We start from the raw sequence: 19,142 nt of genomic DNA on the forward strand, positions 1-19,142 counted from the left end.
AGGGGAGAAGGGAAGGGCGTGTAAGTTGAGGTGATACAGGGGAAGGAGATATATGGAATACAGGGGATATAGGGGAGAGGAAAACGGGATAAAAAAAAAGGGGTTGGCGTGGTTAATAATGGAAAGGGGAAAGGATCGGGACAGGAGATAGAGGATACAGTGAAAGGGGCTATAAGGATACAGGGGATGTATGAGAGAGGAAAAGGGGATAGGAAAAGGATATGTAGCAAATACAGAGGATATAGGAGAGACAGGGGAAGAGGACAGGGAAAAATGACAGGGTAAAGGGATGGGGGAAGTGGATGAGCAGAAGTAAGCGGAGAGGGAAGGGGAGAGGGGAAAGGCACAGCAATAGGGGGACGGGATAGGGATAAAGTTAAGATTACGGCTGGGGACGAGGATAAGATCGGGGGACGAGGATAAGATCGGGGGACGAGGATAAGCTGCGGGACGGTGCTCGGTGTGAGCCGGTCCCGCCCCGCTGCCCCCCGCCTCACCTCCGCCGCCGCCTCTGGAGCCGCCACAGCGCCGCAGCCCCGCCCGGGCCCGCGCGCCCCCTCAGCGCCGCCGCCATCTTGGGGGCGGAGGGAGCGCTGGGGCCGCTGCTCCCTTCTGCTTCTCCTCCTCCTCCTTCTCCTCCTCCTCTCTGCGGCCGCTGCTCCTCCTCCGGCTGTCCCCGCTCCTCCTGCTCCCCGCTCCGCCGGGCAGGGCAGCGCCGCGCCGGCCTCCGGGCAAGGTTCGGCCGCTCGGCCTCGGGGGCAGCCCGGGGGCGGTGACGGGCTCCCCTCCGCARCCCTGGGCCCCGCCGGGCTGACAGCCCCGGTCAGGCCTTGAGGCGGCGCGGCCTCCCCCTGCTGCTGCTGGCGCTCAAAACAACATCTCCCTTTTCCCCTCTCCTCGTCAAGAAGGTGATGATGGCGTTGGGGACACTCTTGAGGAAGCCGCCGCAGCCGCCGGGCAGCTGTAGAGCCTTCTGGGGATGGCTGAATGCCGTGTTCAACAAGTAAGAGTGAGTCGCTGGTTAATAATTAAAAAAATTAACTATCAGGTCCCTCAAATTCTCTGCGCGGTTTGTGAAGCAGAGCAGTCAAGTCCCTAACGCTGCAGGAAGCGTTTTCTGTCATTAACGCCCTTCTCTCCCCTCAGACTGCATGTTGGTTACTCCCCGTTCCAAAGCTGTGACCTTCTAGAGGAAGGTGTGTGTTCTGCACCTTCCCTGRAATGGCCAAGGCAAGCTGGCAAATGGATCCTATCCCTAAATCCTGGTCTTCTTTGATCCCAAAACTCRCCTAAGCCAGTAGAACAAATGTGTCCTTTCAGTTACTCAGAGAGGCATCGAACCAAATCACTTGCAAAGTGGTTCAGCCACAGAGGGGTTTCATAGTTACTTTTAGGAAGAGAAAGAGTTTCACAGTGAAAGATTTTCTCTGCCCATGATTTTTTGCAGGAACTCCAGAGTTTTGCATTCTGTCTTCCAGCTCTGTGGGAAGGGTTGTGTGGTGTAGCTGATGGCAAAAATTCAACCAGACAGAAGTCCCTTCCAAGTCTCTGCCTTCAGCATTCCTCACTAGATTAAGAAATACATCCTTTTCCTGAATGGACCCAAGGAATTTAACTAGTGCTGAAGTGTAGGGGGGTTCTAAATACCTGTAATTGTTGAGGCTGTCCAGTGAAGAGGTGGAGTTACCATCCCTGGAAATGTTCAAAAGATGTGTGGATGTGGCACTTGAGGACATGGTTTAGTGGTGGTGCTGGGCTGATGCTCTWAGAGGCCTTTTCCAACCTTAATGACTCTATGAKTCTATGAAAAAGCTGCAGGAATGACAAGCAAAGAAAGGTTTTTATAGTCAGTGTTGGGAGGGAAATTTGCAGTTATAAACCCTTACTCTGGGTAGACAAACCCAGTTTTTTTCCTTCCTTACTGACATGGAAGTAAACARTCAGGAGGTTTAAGTCCAGATATATTTGTGTTGTTTTTTAATCAGAAAGCATCTGCTACTTAAGTTAAAAAAACCTCAACACCGAACTAAGCACCGCACAGTCCAACAATCACCCATTGACCATTTCTAGTGAATCACATCTCCTTTCGTGACCATGCACATAACCAGATATTTGCTGTGGAGCATTCCTGTCRTCCAGGGAATAATTGTGCCACGTTACAGACACGCTGTGGGTGCTYTCTTGTGTCCTGCAGGGTGGACCACGAGCGCATCCGAGCCGTGGGTCCCGACCGGGCGGCCTCGGAGTGGCTGCTGCGCTGCGGGGCTCTGGTCAGGTACCAGGGCTCTCCCAAGTGGCAGCAGGACTACAACGGGCTCCCCACAGGGCCCCKGGGCAAGTACAAGATCGAGGCCATTAATGCCACCGACTCCTGCATCATGTACAGAGGATTTGAGTACCTGGGTAATGTACACATGAGATTGTTCTTAATGGGCTTCATCTGAATTGCGTTGAAATATTAATAACAGCACCGTTTYCTCCTTCCTTAGCAAGGTGTGGATAAATCTTTTGTGTTTTTCTCCCCCTTTACAAATATTTATCAGTCCATAAGGTTTTGCTGGAAGTATGGTGTGAAGCAGAAAGACATTGGGAAGTTCAGCCTTTACCTGAAGTGTCCATAGCACTAAGGAGGTGCCACAAATTTAGATGAGTTTGTAGCAAAAAGCACTATAAATACTATAATATAAATAATACTATAATAATACTATTATAATTATAATAACACTATAACAAAATTAATATATGTATTTAATATAAATAGGATATATTATTATAATAATTATAGTAACACTAAAATATAAATAATTTTTCTCCTGCACCAAGTGATGATTTTGGTCTCTGAAGTCATTATTCTGCTCATTCTTTAGGCCTTTAGGATGTCTTCAAAGACAAATAAAAAGCAAGCTCTTGGTTTCTTAAGAGATTAAACAAGTGTTTCATGTGGTCTTTAAATAACAGAAACCAAAATGGAGAACTGTTTTATTTTTTTATAGCAGGGGACCCTGAATTTCTGGCATTAGCACATTCCTATGTCACTCATTGTTTACCACATAAACTTGTAGTTTTGTTGCTTGCCCATGTCAAAGCTATTAGAATCCTCACCAAAAGGATACAAAGTCCATGATTTTCATTTATTTTAACTACCACAAAGGGACTTTGGAGGTTCATTATGGCCCCCCTGTATAAAGGAATGTGTTTCTGGGGGCAGTTATTAAATTTTGGGGGCAGTTATTAAATTGAGAACTTAACTAAGCACACAAATTGGTCCTAGTTTTTGAAGCAAATCCTCACTTTTGCCTTTTGCAGATGGTCTGGAACACGTTACAGATATCARACTGGAGAAGTGCATGTACATCCAGGACCAGTGTCTGGAGAGGCTCAGTGAGACCAACAACCTCCAGAAGAGTCTCCAGCAGCTGAAGATCATTTCCTGTGGGAATGTCACAGACAAAGGCATCATTGCACTCCACAAGCTGACGTATGTGAGCCATCAGTGCTTCTGTAGCACGCTGCTCTGGGCTGGTTGGGACTGTGGTGGGTGGAAGGGCTGGAGTTTCACAGTTTCAGGGCTGTTTCAGACCTGTGGGGCTGTGGGGTGGCTGGGTTTGACTCAAGAATGAGTCAGTAATGATCATCTTGACTTCTGTTCCTGACCCCTATCCTGCAGCAGCTTTTCAGGGCAGGATTTGACTGTGTCTTGTAGCTTTTACTGYTTCCTCCACCTCACACTGCTTCCTGTCACACCATCCCCTCGTGCCTCAGGGTCTTGGGGCAGACCTGGGTGCTCGGGAATGGGATGCAGTTGGATACTGCAGCTAAAAACCCCAAACACCCACTTCAAACTTCCAGTAAAACCAGTCTCTGTTTAAAATACACAAAACAACAGTGGTAGAATAATTCTTTMTTCAAATTTCTCTGTCAGCAGTTCAATTGCAGTTGCCCATTTTCTTTTTAAATACTTACAGGAACCTTGAATATTTGTATCTGAGTGACCTTCCTGGGATCAAACAGAAAGAAACGACCTGTCGTGTCCTTCAGCAGGCGCTGCCGAACTTGGAGCTGGAGTTGGATTTGGAATAAACACAACAGCAYGAAACTGAGATGTATATGATTTCCTAGGATTTGTCTTTATTGCATAAATGAAGCTGTAGACACTGCTCTATTTCCAGTATGGAAATAAGCCCGGCTTTCCCAGTCCAGCCTCAACAGCTGTATGTGACCTTTTGAGAAATKATGCAATTAAGTTTTATTAAGCTTAAACTCAACAACAGACAAGGCAGGCCTCTGCACGTAGGCATCTGTTTCCTGTTTTTCTAGGAAGCTGTTAATACCTCAGTTAGAACTTTTCAGTATTTTATTGCACAGAAGCAAAGTGGCAGTAGGGGGAATGTCAGGGTATGTGCAGTTGATGCATGGTGTTGGTGCTGTTTTCTCTCGGAGAATCTCACCCAGTTGGTGGGTGCTGACTTAATAAAAGAGATTATGGCTCTTTTTTTGTGTTCTTCACACTTGGACTGTTGTCTGGTTTAAATGGAATGATCTACAGACAGGCAGGGCCACCCCTTCAGGAGCACTGAGCTGCTGAAGGGAACATGGCTTTTTGTGGAGGAACAGCAGCAGCTCTTGGATACAGCTTTGAGCACGTTCCTGCTGTGTGCTGACATGGACTAAAGCAGTTCTGTGCAGCTCTTCAGCTGCATCCTCATCACTCCTGATAAATAAAAATYATTGAGAATCGTTGARGTTGGAAAAGCCCTCTGAGATCATGGAGTCCARCTGTTCCTCCAGCACTGCCAAKGCCACCACTGACCCATGTTGCTGAGTGCCATCCAGRAATGGTGAGTCCAGTATTGTCCTGGGCAGCTGTGCCAGGGCTGGACAACCTTTCCATGAAGGAATTTTCCCCAATATCCAACCTAAACCTCCCCTGGCCCAGCCTGAGGCCGTTCCCTCTCCTCCTGTCCCTGTTCCCTGGGAGCAGAGCCCGATCCCCCCGGCTGTCCCCTCCTGTCAGGGAGTTGTGCAGAGCCACAAGGTCCCCCCTGATCCCCCTTTTCTCCAGGCTCAGCCCTTTCCCAGCTCCCTCAGCCACTCCTGGTGCTCCAGACCCTTCCCAGCTCTGTTCCCTTCCCTGGACATGCTCCAGACCCTCAGAGTCTTTCCTGTGAGAGACTCAAAACTGCTCACCAATGCCCAGCACAGTGGCAATGACATCTTTGGGGACAACACAACATTTTTAGTCAAACCSCTGGTTTTGGTGGTAGGGAAGGGCAGGAGGCAGCGATTCCAAGCAATCAGAGGCACAGTGCTGTCTCAGACTTGGTTTTCTAAGGAAACAAAACAACAACAGGCACACATAGGACAGGRCATCTGTCCCACTGAAAGGGCTTTTACTGTGTGGAACACAAAATGTACTGGGAAAACATATTTGCTGTAAGTGTCAAGTAARAAGAGGATGTTCCTTGCCCAGCAGTAAAACTTTGTATAATAAAAGACCTCCAGTAAATTGGAAAAAGAAGCTACATTTCTTTTATTCAAAATCAAAAGTATTGCATTCTGAGATTTCACAAACCCGAGTCGATCTAACACAAACACTTAGGTAGGATTCCTGCCTGTGTCTGGCCAATGTTATAAATTATATTCATGATTAGTTTTGCTAAAAACATTTTTGTGACTTCAAGCAAGTGCCCTCACTCTTGTCAAAAACAAAATTCAAGGATGAAACTTGCAGGAGGAGATCTGAAAAGACTAAAGAAACAACAGGGTTATTGTGGCTCTGTTCTGGGAGTGGTGCCTGTTGAGCCTGTGAAGTCACCGCCAGWACTTTGAAACCTTTGTGCTCTGTAAATGCAGCAGTGAGCCAGGTGTCTCTGGAGCTGAGAGCTGAGAACTCCCTCAGCCTGGGCTGCACCAGCACAGCTCCCACCCCTTCAGCAGCACAGTTACAGCTCCTCACAGAGCAGGGGCTCGGGCCCAGGCTRAAGCAGGAGGGACCAATGCATTTGGCAAAGTGCAGCTCTCCTCCAAGTCTGAAATGCAGGGGACAGACGGGTCAGAGTTTTAAATTTCACACTGTAAGCACTGGGGTGGGGTAATCCTGAACCAGGAGGCAATCAGTAATTAAAGCAAAATGTATTTGTCTTTATACACAGAGCATTAGGATGAACTTGGAGTTCCTTCTGCATCATTTCCCCTCCATCAGTGACCCAGAGGAGAGGACAGACCACTCCGTCCATGTCATAACTTTTAGTGGTTTAGTTTTCCACTGTGTATCCTCCATTTATAAATCCTGGATGACTTTGAACAACTGAGTTGTGATCTGTCACCTGATCAGATGTTTGGGAAGTGGTACTTTGATTTCTTTGTCTTGCAGCAGTTCTTCTTGCTGTCCAAAGCTGGGAGAATGTTGCTGCTGGTCAGCTGGGGCAGGTGCTGTAACTAAAGGAAAAGTTATAGTGTGTATTTGGAATAGGAATAAAGCACACATTTCCTTTTTCATATGGAATATGAGCTATAAAACTATTCCTACTGTWATCCTGTGCTTTCCAAGCTAAGATTCCAGGGTTTTATGACTGAACTGCAACTAGAACAACTCATGAACAAATTTCATTAGGCAAGAAAAATATCCCAGGTCATGGAAAAGRAAGAGGCAAATCAGGAATTGACACGCTGTAGCAATTCTCCATCCCTCACCTCCAACTCCCCTGCTTGTTCCCAGCTCAGCATTACAGCTGCCTGGGGGAATGTGGCTGACAAGAATAAAGAACTGTGGAATGAGCTGGATTTGGGGACTTGGGATGGAGTCTGGAAAGGCCAGAGCAGCAGGGAGACAGCTCCAGTGCAGGAACACACAGTGCACAGGGTAACATGTGGAACCGAGTATGGGATTGTGTACCATCGGCAGTTACAAACAGAAGTGGGTGTTTTTCCATCTCCATAATKCACGATTAAAAAGCACCAAAATATCCCAAATTAAACCAGCTACATGAGTGTGTCCAGTTAGYTCAGCCCTCCTGCTGCTCTTTGTCAGGAATGCACATTCCCGGATAAACCTTATCGTTCCCAGTGCCCCATGGAGCTGCAGTGCAAAATCCAGTTTGTCCAGAGTTACTCTTTAGCCAGAGGGATTGTTTTCCCCTCAGGACAGAACCAAAACCAGTCCAACACCCTCACTGCCAACACAGCCCACCCCCTGCAAAAGAACCAGCCCCTCCATGGGCACAGAAATGAAATAGCATGGAAACCTCACCCCTGGCAAGTGCTTCCGAGGCAGCCTGCCTGCTTTCCGAGCAGTTTTTTCATATTCTTTTCCCAGCTCTGCTGCCTCCCTGAAGCTGTCAAAATAGGGGTGCTGCAGCAGCTGCTCACAGGTCTGTCTCTCTGCGGGATCCATCCGAAGGCAGACCTTAGAAAAGATGGAGGATCACACAAAACATTCATTGGGTCTGCACAATTCCATCTGCTCCCCACAGCTAATGAGTATTCCCACAGGTACTTGTTAATTTTTTTAATGGATTCYAAGAGTGGCTTTTCTGAGCTAGCATGAAGCTTGAGGAGCAGCTAATTATCTAACAACTGGAAAAATTAATTATGGAATCATGGAATGGTTTGGGTTGGAAGGGACCTTRAAGATCATCTGGTTCCAACCCCCTGCCATGGGCAGAACACCTTCTKCTATCCCAGGTTGCTCCAAGCCCTGTTCAACCTGGCCTTGGACACTTCCAGGGATGGGGAGTCCACAACTGTAGTAGGAACTGTGGCTCAAGRTACAATCACAAGGGGTAGCAAACCATCTGTTTTTCAATGAATCTCAGATAATGAAGTCCCAAACTCTCACCCCAGACAACATTTGTTCATCTCAGTGCAGAGCTCCTCCACGAGCTGGAGTTTTCTTACCTTCATGAGAGACAGAGCAGAGTATGAAATATTGGGGAATTTCATTTCCAATGGTTCCTGGAGGGAAAAAAAACAAACCAGTGAGTCATATTAGCAAGCTTTTCATTTCTCAGGGTACCAAGACCCAGCTTTCCACAGCAACGTGCCCTTTTACTGACAAAATGCCTCCATCACTCTGTGCTCAGAGGCCTGGCATTACAGAGAACRTGCCACCAGAAATGGGGAAAAGGAGCTGAGATCAAACATTTTTTGACTGCTTTTACACAGACTGTAAGTTAAAATGTCATGAGAGGGGTTCAGACACCTCCAAATAATATTCTGGTGCACACTGGCAAAACAGAGGACAAAGATTTTGGACAGGGAAAAATGCCACACAGTAAAAGGACCAGGCAAGCTGGGGAAGGGAGGGCACTGTAGCTGGAGGCAGCTCTTACCATGCTCTCTGGGTCAGGAATTCTTACCCCACTGAAGAACTGGTTGGTGCTGAACACTTGCTGGTGCCTGGGAATGAGATCTCCTTCGTCCAAGAATTAAAAAACAAAACAAAACAAAACAAAACAAAACAAAACAAAGTTGGATTAATTTATTGTTTTTACAGTGTCTGCATTGAAAAAGGTTGTATCCTCTATCACGGCCAATCCAAGAGAACATCTGAAGAGATGGAAGAGCACCAAGTGAGCAAAAGAAATATTGTTTTGTGACAATTAATGTCCATTTTGCCCATCAGTGATCCCACACCCCTGTGTGCTGAAGGAAAGGCAGGGCCATTAASTGTTCCAGCTGCAGGAAAATTTAACTCCTTTCGGGTGAAATTCTCTTTGGAGACTCCTGAGGGTGCTGTGTAGGAAAGAGCTGGAACACAGCCCCACCTGAACATGCCACAGCTTCTCCCCAAGGCAAAGTTTTTGAAGCTTGGAGCAGCTCAGAGAGAGGAAAATGTTAAAATCAAATCCATGGCAAAGGAGCCAGTACAATGCCAACCCCCATAAGGGCTTGGCTTCAATCAAGGAGCTTTGCTCTGTGAACACTGCCTCAGTCCAGCACCTGGATCCAATAATCCAATGGGAATCTCTTCTGGCTGAAACCCTATCATTAAAAATAAATTATAAGTGCCTTACASTGGCATTAATGAATTCTGGAGGATGAAGCAATCAGTGATGAACCATTTTTCTAGCTAAGGAGCTAATCTGTTTAAAGCCATTTGTCACCTTTGTAGTTTTATAAACTGCTCAGTTAAAATTACAATTGTGTTCATTCCAACAAATTCCAGTTAAAAGGGGGGGTTGTTTGTTGTCATTCAAGAAATCAGATGTTACACACCAAAATTGAAAAAAATCAATGGGACTGGATTAGTTTAATTGTTATGGGATAGCAGCCCTTTAATTTGACATAAATACGGAGTGGTTCCTAAAATTCCTTGCTGAACAACAACAAACACATGGAATAGTCAAGCTGCAATGCTCACACTCCCTTCCCAGGCACACAGCCATCAACAGGCACTGACAATGCTCATGAGACCTCCAAGGCTGGGATGAACTGAATCCAGCTGTTCAGAGACTTCTTTTCTTGGTACCAAACCCTGAAAAAACACTTGGATCTTTCCAAGTTTTATGGAAAGCATTCCTGGTCCTTTCTGATRCACCTCATTTTTTTTTGTCTGTATGGAGACAGATGAAATTCCTGTGCTCCCCCTCCCCAGCAGGCACCGAGCCTCCCCAAGGGAYCAGAAGGGGTGTCCAGTGGTCACCAAACACATCCCACATATTTCCTAATCTGCCCAGATCCAGACTCAGCTTCCCAGAGGCTAAAGAGAGTGGAGGGATGGTTCCAGGCAGTCTGCAGGCAATGCTCCTGCTTCCTCAGCCTGCTCCACTGGGAGCCTGTTAAAACATCTGCACCACGCCAGGAAAACCCAGCTCCTTCTCAAGGATACCTCAAATAAACCGGCAGCTACTAAAGGGAGGGAGCTGCTGGGTAAATTCCCCTCCTGGCTGTTCCCGATTCCCACCAGAGAGGGCATCCCTTCCCGGGCAAGCACAAGGGGATGCTCACCCAGGGTTCTGCGGATGAGGTACAGCTGGTCCACGTCCGACCTGCCCGGCCACAGGGGCACCCCGGAGAGCAGCTCGGCAAAGACGCAGCCGATGGCCCACACATCCACGGGGGGGCCGTACTGGGTGTCCCCCACCAGCAGCTCCGGGGCCCGGTACCACCTGGTGGCCACRTAGTCGGTGTAGTAGTCACTGGGACCAGCTGGGTTGGGGTCAGGGGAGAGAGACACAAACAGGAATGTGGGATCAGAGCAATGCCGACCAGCCCTCATCACTGTCACATGTTTGGGACAGGCCAGAGTCACTGGGCACTTGCAGAACCCAACTCTGGGAACACTCAGGATCTGGCAAAAATCAAGACCGTGTTTGCCTCCAAATGAAAATGTGCAGAGCTCCACAGCTGGGCCCTGCACCCACCAGTGGGCAGTTCTTAGAGCCCATGTGATTTGTCCAAACAGGAGCTAAAGAAAACAGATCAGAGGGTTTATTTACAACGGAAAACGTGAAGMCATTGTTTGCAGAAGCAGCCAGAGWGACTCTTCCTGCCAGGGAACTCCAGCTGTGTCTCCAGCACTGCATAAACAGCGGCTGGGCAGCTCCAAGACCAACTTCCATCTCCAGTACCAGCACCCCCAGCAACTCAGCTGCCCCAGCAGGGAGCTCAGCTTGTTCACACCACGGTGTCTGGGCTCCCTCCCTGCACCATTTGGGAATCTCTCCCCAGCCTTTAGCAGAGCTTCCCTGGGAAAACACACAGCCTTTTATATAGGATGATTTGCAGTGCACCAAAGACAAGTGAGTCAATGGCTGATCATGCATTCTGTGTATGTAGAGAGTCTGCACTCACTCAGTATTCGAGCAAATCCAAAGTCACAAAGTTTGATGACCGAGTGCTTTGTTATCAGGATGTTTTCYGGCTTTACATCCCGGTGGATGCACTGGAAAAAGAAAAAAAAAAAGCAAGGTTAGAAGCAAGTATTTAACCTGGCCCTCAGATAAATTCAGCCACGCTGTGCCAGGCAGTTATTCCTGCTGAAAGAGAAGATGGAAGGGATTCTGAGCAGCAGGACATGACCTGTCCATAGCCCATCTTTGGAAGAGACACGGTGCAGGCTCCCAGCTTAARCTGCACCATTCTGTGTCACCTGGACAACAGGAAGGCAGCTCCCCAAACCCCAGGGAAGCTCTTAGCAAATCGTTTGGGGGGCAAAGCTCAGCAAGAGCTCTGCTCAGCACTGCTGAGACACACCCAGAGCAGTGTGTCCAACTTTGGGATCTGCATTAGAGGGAAGATGTGGGGATATCAGAGTGATTCCAGTGAAAGGCCACTGAAATTTAAGGGATTGGGGTGTCTGACGTGCAAAGAGAGGATGAGGGACTGGAACCATCAAGAAAAGGCTCTGGAGGAAATTCTTCAATGAGCATTGATACCTGATGGGACGGAGTAAAGGAGACTCAGCCAGGCCCTCCTTGGGGTGCCAGGGAAAGGACAGAGACCATGGGCACAAACTGATCACACAAGAAATTCCGTTTAAATCTAACTAATTTATTTTATCTTTTTTTACTGAGAGGGTGACCAGRCACCCAAACAGGCTGTCCAGAGAGTCTGTGGAGCCTCTAACCTTAAAGATACCGAAACCCTGACTGGAAAAGCTTCTGAGCAGCCTGTTCTAGCTGAGCCAGCCTGACAGGGAGGATTGGATGGGAGGATCTCCAGAGGTTCYTTTCAACACCAGCCATTCTGTGATTCTTTGGAGGTGACCTTGTCCTTCACAGCAACTGAATTTGGGCTTGGCAAAGAATTTCTGCTGATCAAACTAGCCAAGACCTTTATTTCTTTGGCTGTTCTCAACTCATTGGGGTCTCACTCCTGTTGTACCTCTCCCACCTTGGATTTTCCTCGCCAAGCTGGTGGTAAATTATTGTGTCTCCTCTTGARGACTGAAATGCTGCTTATTAAGCCACTGTCATGGAGTTCCAAAAAGGGCAGCTGCRTAAAACCTCATTACCTGTGATCTACAGCAGATCAGGCTGCAGCATGTCATTGTTCCCTCTGCTCCCAAGCTCCATTAAATCTTTCAGATTGAGCAGGGTAACAGAAAAAAGACGCAAATCAACAAATTTTGGACGCAGGAGAGACCTGTGGCCAAGTTCCTGTGGCTCAACTGGACATAATTCTCCCAACAAAGACAAAACACCCATTCCAGAGCCATCTCCTGCCCCACTCTTAAATCTCAAATGTTGGCAGATGAACAAAAACAAAGGCAATTATGGCTAAGTTTATCTAAAAACTTCTCTAAAAGTCTCCTTCTCCTTCCCTGCTTCTTAAAATGTTCCCGCTGAAGCATCTGTCATGTACACAAGTCACATCTCCCTCCAGAGAGCAGAGGAGGGGTTGTAAAATGGGTTCACTATGTGTAAGTTTTGAAATCTTTTCACTGGTGCCATGATTCAATTCCATGRCAGTCAACTGAAGGGTTTTCTGTGAAATCAGCAGCAGTTTGCTCAGCTCCCAGCTGAGGCAGGTTCCTGAAGGTCAGTAGTGGCACAGGGCACAGGGATCACACCAGGATACATTCCCATCCCTCCTGGAAGTTTGTCTAAGGTCATTAGAGCAAATCATTCCTTGACAGCCAACCCAAGGGGCCTGTGTGACAGTGAAGGCAGCTGTGGGTACACACCARTATTTCAGGTGTGTTTCCTGCTGGAAACAGGAGATTCCATCTGACTCCATGCCATGAAAGCTCTGTAATCAGGAAAATGCCAACAGAACCCCCCTCTCCTCCAAGGCCATGCTCCAGCAATCGTTAATGCTGATTAGGGGACTCACATTGTGTTTGTGGCAGAAGTTCACAGCCTGCAGGGTCTGCCAGGTTATGCTCTTCACCAGATACTCTGGCACCCTGTTGGAAAAAAYACAGCTTTATTTTGGCCACCAATGAGAACTTCATCATTACAGGGAAAAGGAAGAGGAGGCCTATGGGCAGGCTTCATTGCAGGCTTCATTGTACAGGAATCTCTCAGCAAAACCCTAAGGAAATTCAGCAAACATTTCCAAATCCAGCCARTGCAACAAGACACAAGAATTTATGGCAGCTACAAGTGTGACAGTACTGTCACAGCCAGCATGGGCTGCCACTATGACCACACAGCAAAATGGATCTGTACCAGATCCTGTCCTAGGKTTGTGTTTGGCATCCTGATTCCTGGCAATCCCGAAATGCCAGCAGGAATTTCTGCCTCAGCAACTGCTCAGGGCTGGAACTGTTGGAGTACCCATGGGATAGAATCATGGAATGCTGCCATGGCACTGATTGTCCAGAGGAGAGTGACAAAATGGGCCAAGGAAAGGTGTTCACACAGAGTACAAAGCTCTGCTTTGGTTTGKATCCCCTCTCCTTCCCTCTCAGAGACAGCAAACACCTCCCAGCCCCCTCTCCTTTYTTTCAGTTACTGGGCAACAGTTCTTGAACTTCCTTGGCTGTCTGTAATGATCTTCAACAGCCCCAGGAAAGGCACAGGTGAAAAACTTGGCACTTTCAAACTCAAACAATTTCATTTAATGTGTTTACTGCTGAAAAGCTTCTGATCATAATAAAAAAAAAGCCAAAACAATACAACCCTGGGTTTTTCTTTCCAGCCTGGCTTTCACTTTCTGCTGTCAATGGGACACTGACAGTCTGCTGATGCTACTGTGGCAACACTACAGATTCCTTCCAGAAACATCCCAGAATGATGGGAGTGCTGCTCTTACAGCTTGAAAAGGGGATGGAGTTGGTCAAATGAGCTGGAAACAACATGTACCCACCCATCTTTAACCTGACCACAAAGACTTGASCATCTGCCCTAGCAAAGCTGAAAAGCAAAGCATGCAGCCAGCTGTTACATGTTCCCTCACAATGGAATTGTTCTGATGAACAGTGAGCAAATGGGAAGCATYTCCTTCAAAGAGAGTTATCCATGCTCTCTTCAGGTTCCAGGTGAACAGCTTCAAAGTGGGGTGACAGCTGCTGAGCAGCTCACAAAGCCTGTGCTCCATTCTTGGGGAGAAAGGGAATAAATAACAGGCTCTTGTTTACTCAGGCCCCAATYAGTCTCCTGCAGGCAATTCACTCAGCCCTCCTGTGAAATGATTTATGGACTTCTGCTTAGCATTTCCACAGCACCAAGGCACCCTGGATAATTACAGACAATGTATTTGGTGGGAGTGTTGTTTACAAGGTGTTGACAGAACAAACCCTGTGTATAGCTCACACTTGGCACAAGCACCTGTTTGAAAAGGAATTTTTGCAGAGAGGGGCAAGCACAGCTCCTGGGAACTTCTCCTCACTCTGGAGGGCTGATAGTGCTCAAAAATGTAGATGGAGGTTTGGGGAAAATTATTTAGTGGTGAACATGGCAGGGCTGGATTAACAGTTGGACTCAATGGTCTCAGAAGGCTTTTCCAACCTAAATGATTCTATGAGTCGCTGGTTCTGTATGTGGGTGCTCAGTGACCCTGCCCCAGTGCCCACAGTGATGGGAACACTGGAAAGAGCAAACAAACCATTTCCAAGCCCTGGGGTTCGCTGCTCCCCCACCAGCCAGAGCTCTCCCAAACACTCAGCTCAGCGCTCCCGTCTCCGTGGTGAGCAGGGCTGTGAGGGAACACAGCTCCTGCACCATTCTTGTGCTAAACCACAGCAACAGAGCCACTCCTGGGCACTGGGCTGAGAAACCTCTCCTGTAATTAATGAAATTGCTCTGAAAAGCCACAGGGCAGCAACAACACGGACACCATGCCCTGCACTGAGAGAGGGGCCACTCACCCTCGGGGGTGCTTGTCCAGCTCATGCAGCACCGTGTGGTCGCAGTACTCGAACACCAGGTGCAGCCTCCTCTTCCTCCTGAACACCTCCAGCAGGTTCACCAGGTTGGGGTGTTTGAGTTGCTGCAAYACAAGGGGGGTGGACTGGTCAGGTACTGCACAATGAAGGTGTGGGGGACAGGGATTTTCCCTGCAGGGTCACAATTCCTTAAGCTGAGCCCTTCCTACAAGTACAGCATGATGTGAAGCACCAGCTCTGCTACAGCTCAGCCTCTGTATATTTATTTTAGGAGCTGACCTACATGGGAGGGCAACAAGCTCTTCCCAGGGTTCCATCTGGCAGTGGGAAKCCATTCCCCCTTGGCCTTGGATATTGGGAAGGAATTCCTGGCTGTGAGGGTGGGGAGGCCCTGGCACAGGGTGCCCAGAGAAGCTGTGGCTGCCCCTGGATCCCTGGCAGTGCCCAAGGTCACGCTGGATGGGGTTTGGAGCACCCTGGGACAGTGGAAGGTGTCCCTGCCATGGCAGGGGTGGAATGGGCTGAGCTTTGGAATCACTTCCAACCCAAACCATTCTGGGATTCCATGGTTTCAGGACTCTGCAAACTCCCACCCCACCTCCCTTAGCTCCTGGCCACAAAAATCCCTTTGTCTGCAAGGTGTTTACYTGTGCAGAAAAATAATTTATCAGGCCCCACATTTTTTACTGATGAAACTCAATATCTCTCCATCTTTGACAAACAGGAGTTGCCTAAGCCAGGAAATACCTCAACAAATAAACAAATTGTTACTATTTACACAGAAAAAGCTGAAAAGAGTCAAGCAGGTCTGCACTTGTTAAAATCAACAGTGCCCCAACACAGATTCTGCTGTCCCTGGCTGCAGTGGCATTGGATCCTTAAGGATGATGCAGTTCCCAGCTGAATTACAAGGGATTTCTGCAATGATTATTTTCCTTTTCAGATGTTTAACATTACTTAAATCTTAATGTAAACCTAGCATTGTTTACTGAATTAATACAGCTACATGTTTACTTTGGATAGAAGAACTTAGACTGCTTCTCCCTAAAACTAACTGAAAAATAAATAAGCTTTTTTTCCTAGATGATGGCTTTCCTACGATGGCGGGCGTACAAATCATGAGCACTCTGGAGAAAGCAGAAAAGAGCACCTCCCACTTCTTGGAACACACAGCTGAGGGTACGTTGTGCCATCACCCAGCAGCAACTTGCAACAAATAAAAGGAATCTTTTTTTTTTTTCACACAACACATTCCTAAAGCCTCAGGAAACTATGGAGACCGAATGAACACACGAGTCCCAAAAGAGATGGGACAGAGTCCCAACAGTCTGCAAATGTCTCTAAGCACAAAGTAACAGATACAACCTTTGGCTTCAGAATCCTTGCCCAGRAGCTGGGAGTGTGAAAGGAAACTTTACCTTTCTCCCGGGTCTCTCCTCATTTCTTGATACACCTGGGGTGTGACTCACTGCAGCTATTCCTATGCTTTTATTTCATTGGAAACATAAAGCCAGCGGCTGAAGGAGTGACCCGTTTCTGTGTGAGGATGAGCTCTCACAGGTCAGGAAAAGATCAGCAAAGAAAAGGCGCTGCTTTGGCTCACTGGTGCTGGTTCTGCTGTCGCTTCCACGTGTGAATACCTGATCCCTAGCATTCAATCCACAGCTGGATCCCACACAACCAGGGGCTCAGAAAGGATGTTTTAAGAAGAATCTGGAGCAGATTTATCAATAAGGAGCAGGGAGAGCTGTGTCCTATGGCTGTCCCCCTCTTGTGCTGTCTACAACTCCTTTTTGCCTGTGTGTTTTACACCGGCTCCAGTCGCTCTGGGGGATCTCCCGGACGCAGAGGGGTTTGTGACACACACCAMGGGCAGAGCTGTGCCCACACCGGCCAGGACACCGCTGACTCCACGGGGGACAGAGCCTGGATCCATCAATCCCTCTGTGCAGGGCACTCGGTGACTGCGCTGATGCTCCTCCACCACCCCTACAGAAGCCGCAGCACCTGATGAGGCTCAGAGCCGTGTCTCAGCTCCCACCTGCACCCACCTGAGCTGGGCAGCATCACCGGGCATCGCCAACCCTGGACAAGCGGGTCGGACATTCCCCGGCACCGGCTTTCTGCCACAGGAGCTGACTGATTTGGGCACTTCATGGCGCTCTTCTTCTTCTTCTCTTTGCTTTCTCCCCTCACGACACCCCCAGGTGCCCTCACGCCCCGTCCCTTCATGGGTGCCCTCACATCCCATCCCCTCACGATGCCCCGTCCCCTCACGATGCCCCATCCCCTCACGATGCCCCATCCCCTCACGACACTCTACGTCCTAATTGCTGCCCTAACGCCTTGCAGCCTCACGATGTCCCTTCATGGATGCCTCACACCCCGTCCCCTCACGGCTCCGTCCCCTCCCGGGTCCCCCTCAGCCCCGTCCCCGTCCGCTCCCTCAGCGCTCCCCGCCATGGCGGGCACAGCCCGTGCCGGCAGCGGGGTCCGCTCCGCTCCCACCTTCAGCATTCGGATCTCCCTCAGGGCGATCTTCCGGATCAACGGATCTTCCTCGGACTCCAGGAACTTCTTGATGGCCACGATCTGTCCCGTGTCCTTATTGCGGCACTTGAAGACGACGCCGTAGGAGCCCTCCCCGACCTTACCCAGCTTCTCGTAGCGCTCCATGGCCGGGGCGGCCCCGCCGCGCTCCGCCGCCGCCTCAGCGCCGAGCCGGGCGGGGGAGGCTCAGGAACCGCCCCGGGGACACCGGAGCTGCCGGGGCGGTCCCCGGGAGGGAGGGGAGGAGAGCGGGGGATGCCCTGGCTGAACACTGATCGCACAACTCCCGATCTCCCCCGGTTTCGTGCCCCGCAGCGCTGCGTTCATGGGGAGACAGAACCGCGGCAGGGATGGGGCTGGAAGGGGCCTTAAAGAACATCCAGCTCCAGCCCCCCTGCCATGATCATGTCTTTGCCCCTACCTTTCCAAAAGATCGTTAGGTCTAACTCTTTTTTCCTGGAGGGTTGGAAGAAGGAAGAGTCTTCCACAGGGTCTGCCAGCCTCAAGCGGCACTCGAATCTCCCCCTGGAACACCTCCCCACTGCCCGGTTCCAGTATCTCAGGTGTCTGTCACCAAATAGTGACAGCAGCCAGACTCATTGAGCATTTCCATCTCTTGCCTTCCTGTTCTCTTTCCTGGGTCCCTGGATCCTTATCCCTCTCCTCATCCCCTGACAAAGGTGGCCTTGTGTAATGCCAATTGCTTCCAATGTTAGATCTGAAAATAAGTGTGGACACCCCCCTCCATCTCACGCTTCCTCCCTCCCCAATCCTTTCCTGAGGTGCYCCCCAACTCAGAACAAAAACCCATTAATTCCTTTTCTTCCCAAGCCAAGTCCATCAGGGACCCTCACACTCCAGCTGCCGAGATTCACCAGAGGTAACAACCTTCTGATGAGGAGGAATATTGCTGTGTATTTATTTACCAGTAACTACCAGTTGTGTTGTCCAAAGGCACATTAATTGTATTATTTTTCCAACCTCCTTTTGCCTCTATCTCGGCAGATCCCTGAAGATCTGGGATACACCTGAAGCACCTGCAGCAAACAGCCGAGGTGTGAGGACAAGGTGCAAATTTGGATCCTGTTGAGACTGAGCTGTGTTTTCCTTCTCTAAGCAGCCCTTCAGAGCCCACCAGCCCCTGCTCTCTTCCCAACCTCTGCTTTTCCAGCCAGAGTGCTTCCTCGGCGATCCCAGGTGAGTGGCAGCAGGGCTAGATCAGGAACAATTTCCCCTGCTATTGTGATTTCTCCCTGCTGTKCTATCCCGCTGCCTGTGGGAGCTGCTGCTGGCTCCTGGCAGCTGTGGGATGGAGAACAGCGGCGCCAGGTCCTTCCCGCAGCAGCCACAAAACCTGGAGAGYGGCTGGCTTCTCCCGAGATCCCTCTTGATAAGGCATTGTTCCCAGCGAGTCACCACACCGCGGATCCATTAAAGCAGTTTATTTGGCATAGACTGAACTGCAACAGAAATTCCCGTGGAACAAAGCCTGGTTACACAAACTGAACGAGTGCAGTTATGAGTCTCAGTTACACCTAACGACTAAACAAGGTAAAAAAAAGCACATTTCAGAGTCTCCCAGTCTTGTCCTTTSCATCCAGAGACACCGTGGCTCACTGATGCGTTGTACCTTTCTTCTCTAAAGAGATGTCAGCACAATTCCGGATGGATTTTTCACTTTCCAGTAATTTGGTTAGGAAATCCAAAGAGACTAATCCACAGATTGCTCTTCTCATGCTGTTTGTATTTCCAAGAGCTCTGGGAGCCTGTTTTAAGGCTTTCACGTCGGATACATGACCTCGTGCATCCAATAATTAAA

The 19,142-nt window shown here is 49.0% G+C and overlaps 3 protein-coding genes across 4 annotated transcripts in view; 1 reads left to right on the forward strand and 2 right to left on the reverse strand.

Annotated features, from left to right (window-relative positions):
* The window catches only part of L2HGDH (L-2-hydroxyglutarate dehydrogenase), a 12,585-nt gene extending 11,949 nt beyond the window's left edge, over positions 1–636 (reverse strand). Inside the window, exon 1 of the mRNA XM_057383365.1 lies at positions 498–636. Within this exon, the coding sequence (XP_057239348.1) occupies positions 498–574 (77 nt within the window). The 5' untranslated portion in view covers positions 575–636. The remainder of the gene's footprint in view (positions 1–497) is intronic.
* Positions 637–714: 78 nt separating this feature from the next.
* DMAC2L (distal membrane arm assembly component 2 like) lies at positions 715–4,506 on the forward strand. The gene is made up of 4 exons (XM_057383368.1): positions 715–1,003; positions 2,195–2,403; positions 3,307–3,478; positions 3,966–4,506. Exons 1-4 carry the CDS (start codon positions 912–914, stop codon positions 4,078–4,080), a joined length of 588 nt encoding a protein of 195 aa, XP_057239351.1. The 5' UTR covers positions 715–911; the 3' UTR covers positions 4,081–4,506.
* Positions 4,507–5,380: 874 nt separating this feature from the next.
* Positions 5,381–17,610, reverse strand: CDKL1 (cyclin dependent kinase like 1). Of its 2 annotated transcripts, none has more exons than XM_057383367.1 (9): positions 17,282–17,610; positions 14,756–14,877; positions 12,778–12,850; positions 10,795–10,885; positions 9,949–10,149; positions 8,358–8,413; positions 7,897–7,953; positions 7,250–7,405; positions 5,381–6,438 (listed from the first exon to the last, which is right to left on the reverse strand). In XM_057383367.1, the coding sequence occupies exons 1-9, from the start codon at positions 17,447–17,449 to the stop codon at positions 6,331–6,333; spliced, it is 1,032 nt and encodes a 343-aa protein (XP_057239350.1). In that variant the 5' UTR covers positions 17,450–17,610; the 3' UTR covers positions 5,381–6,330. The 2 variants fall into 2 exon arrangements, with proteins under 2 accessions (XP_057239350.1, XP_057239349.1); XM_057383366.1 differs by having other exon boundaries at positions 8,331–8,413.
* Positions 17,611–19,142: the final 1,532 nt, after the last annotated feature.

The sequence above is a fragment of the Malurus melanocephalus genome, unplaced genomic scaffold (assembly GCF_030028575.1).
Source record: "Malurus melanocephalus ecotype Western Australia unplaced genomic scaffold, MMel_1.1 scaffold_627, whole genome shotgun sequence".
In the NCBI taxonomy this organism is placed as follows: Eukaryota; Metazoa; Chordata; class Aves; order Passeriformes; family Maluridae; genus Malurus; species Malurus melanocephalus.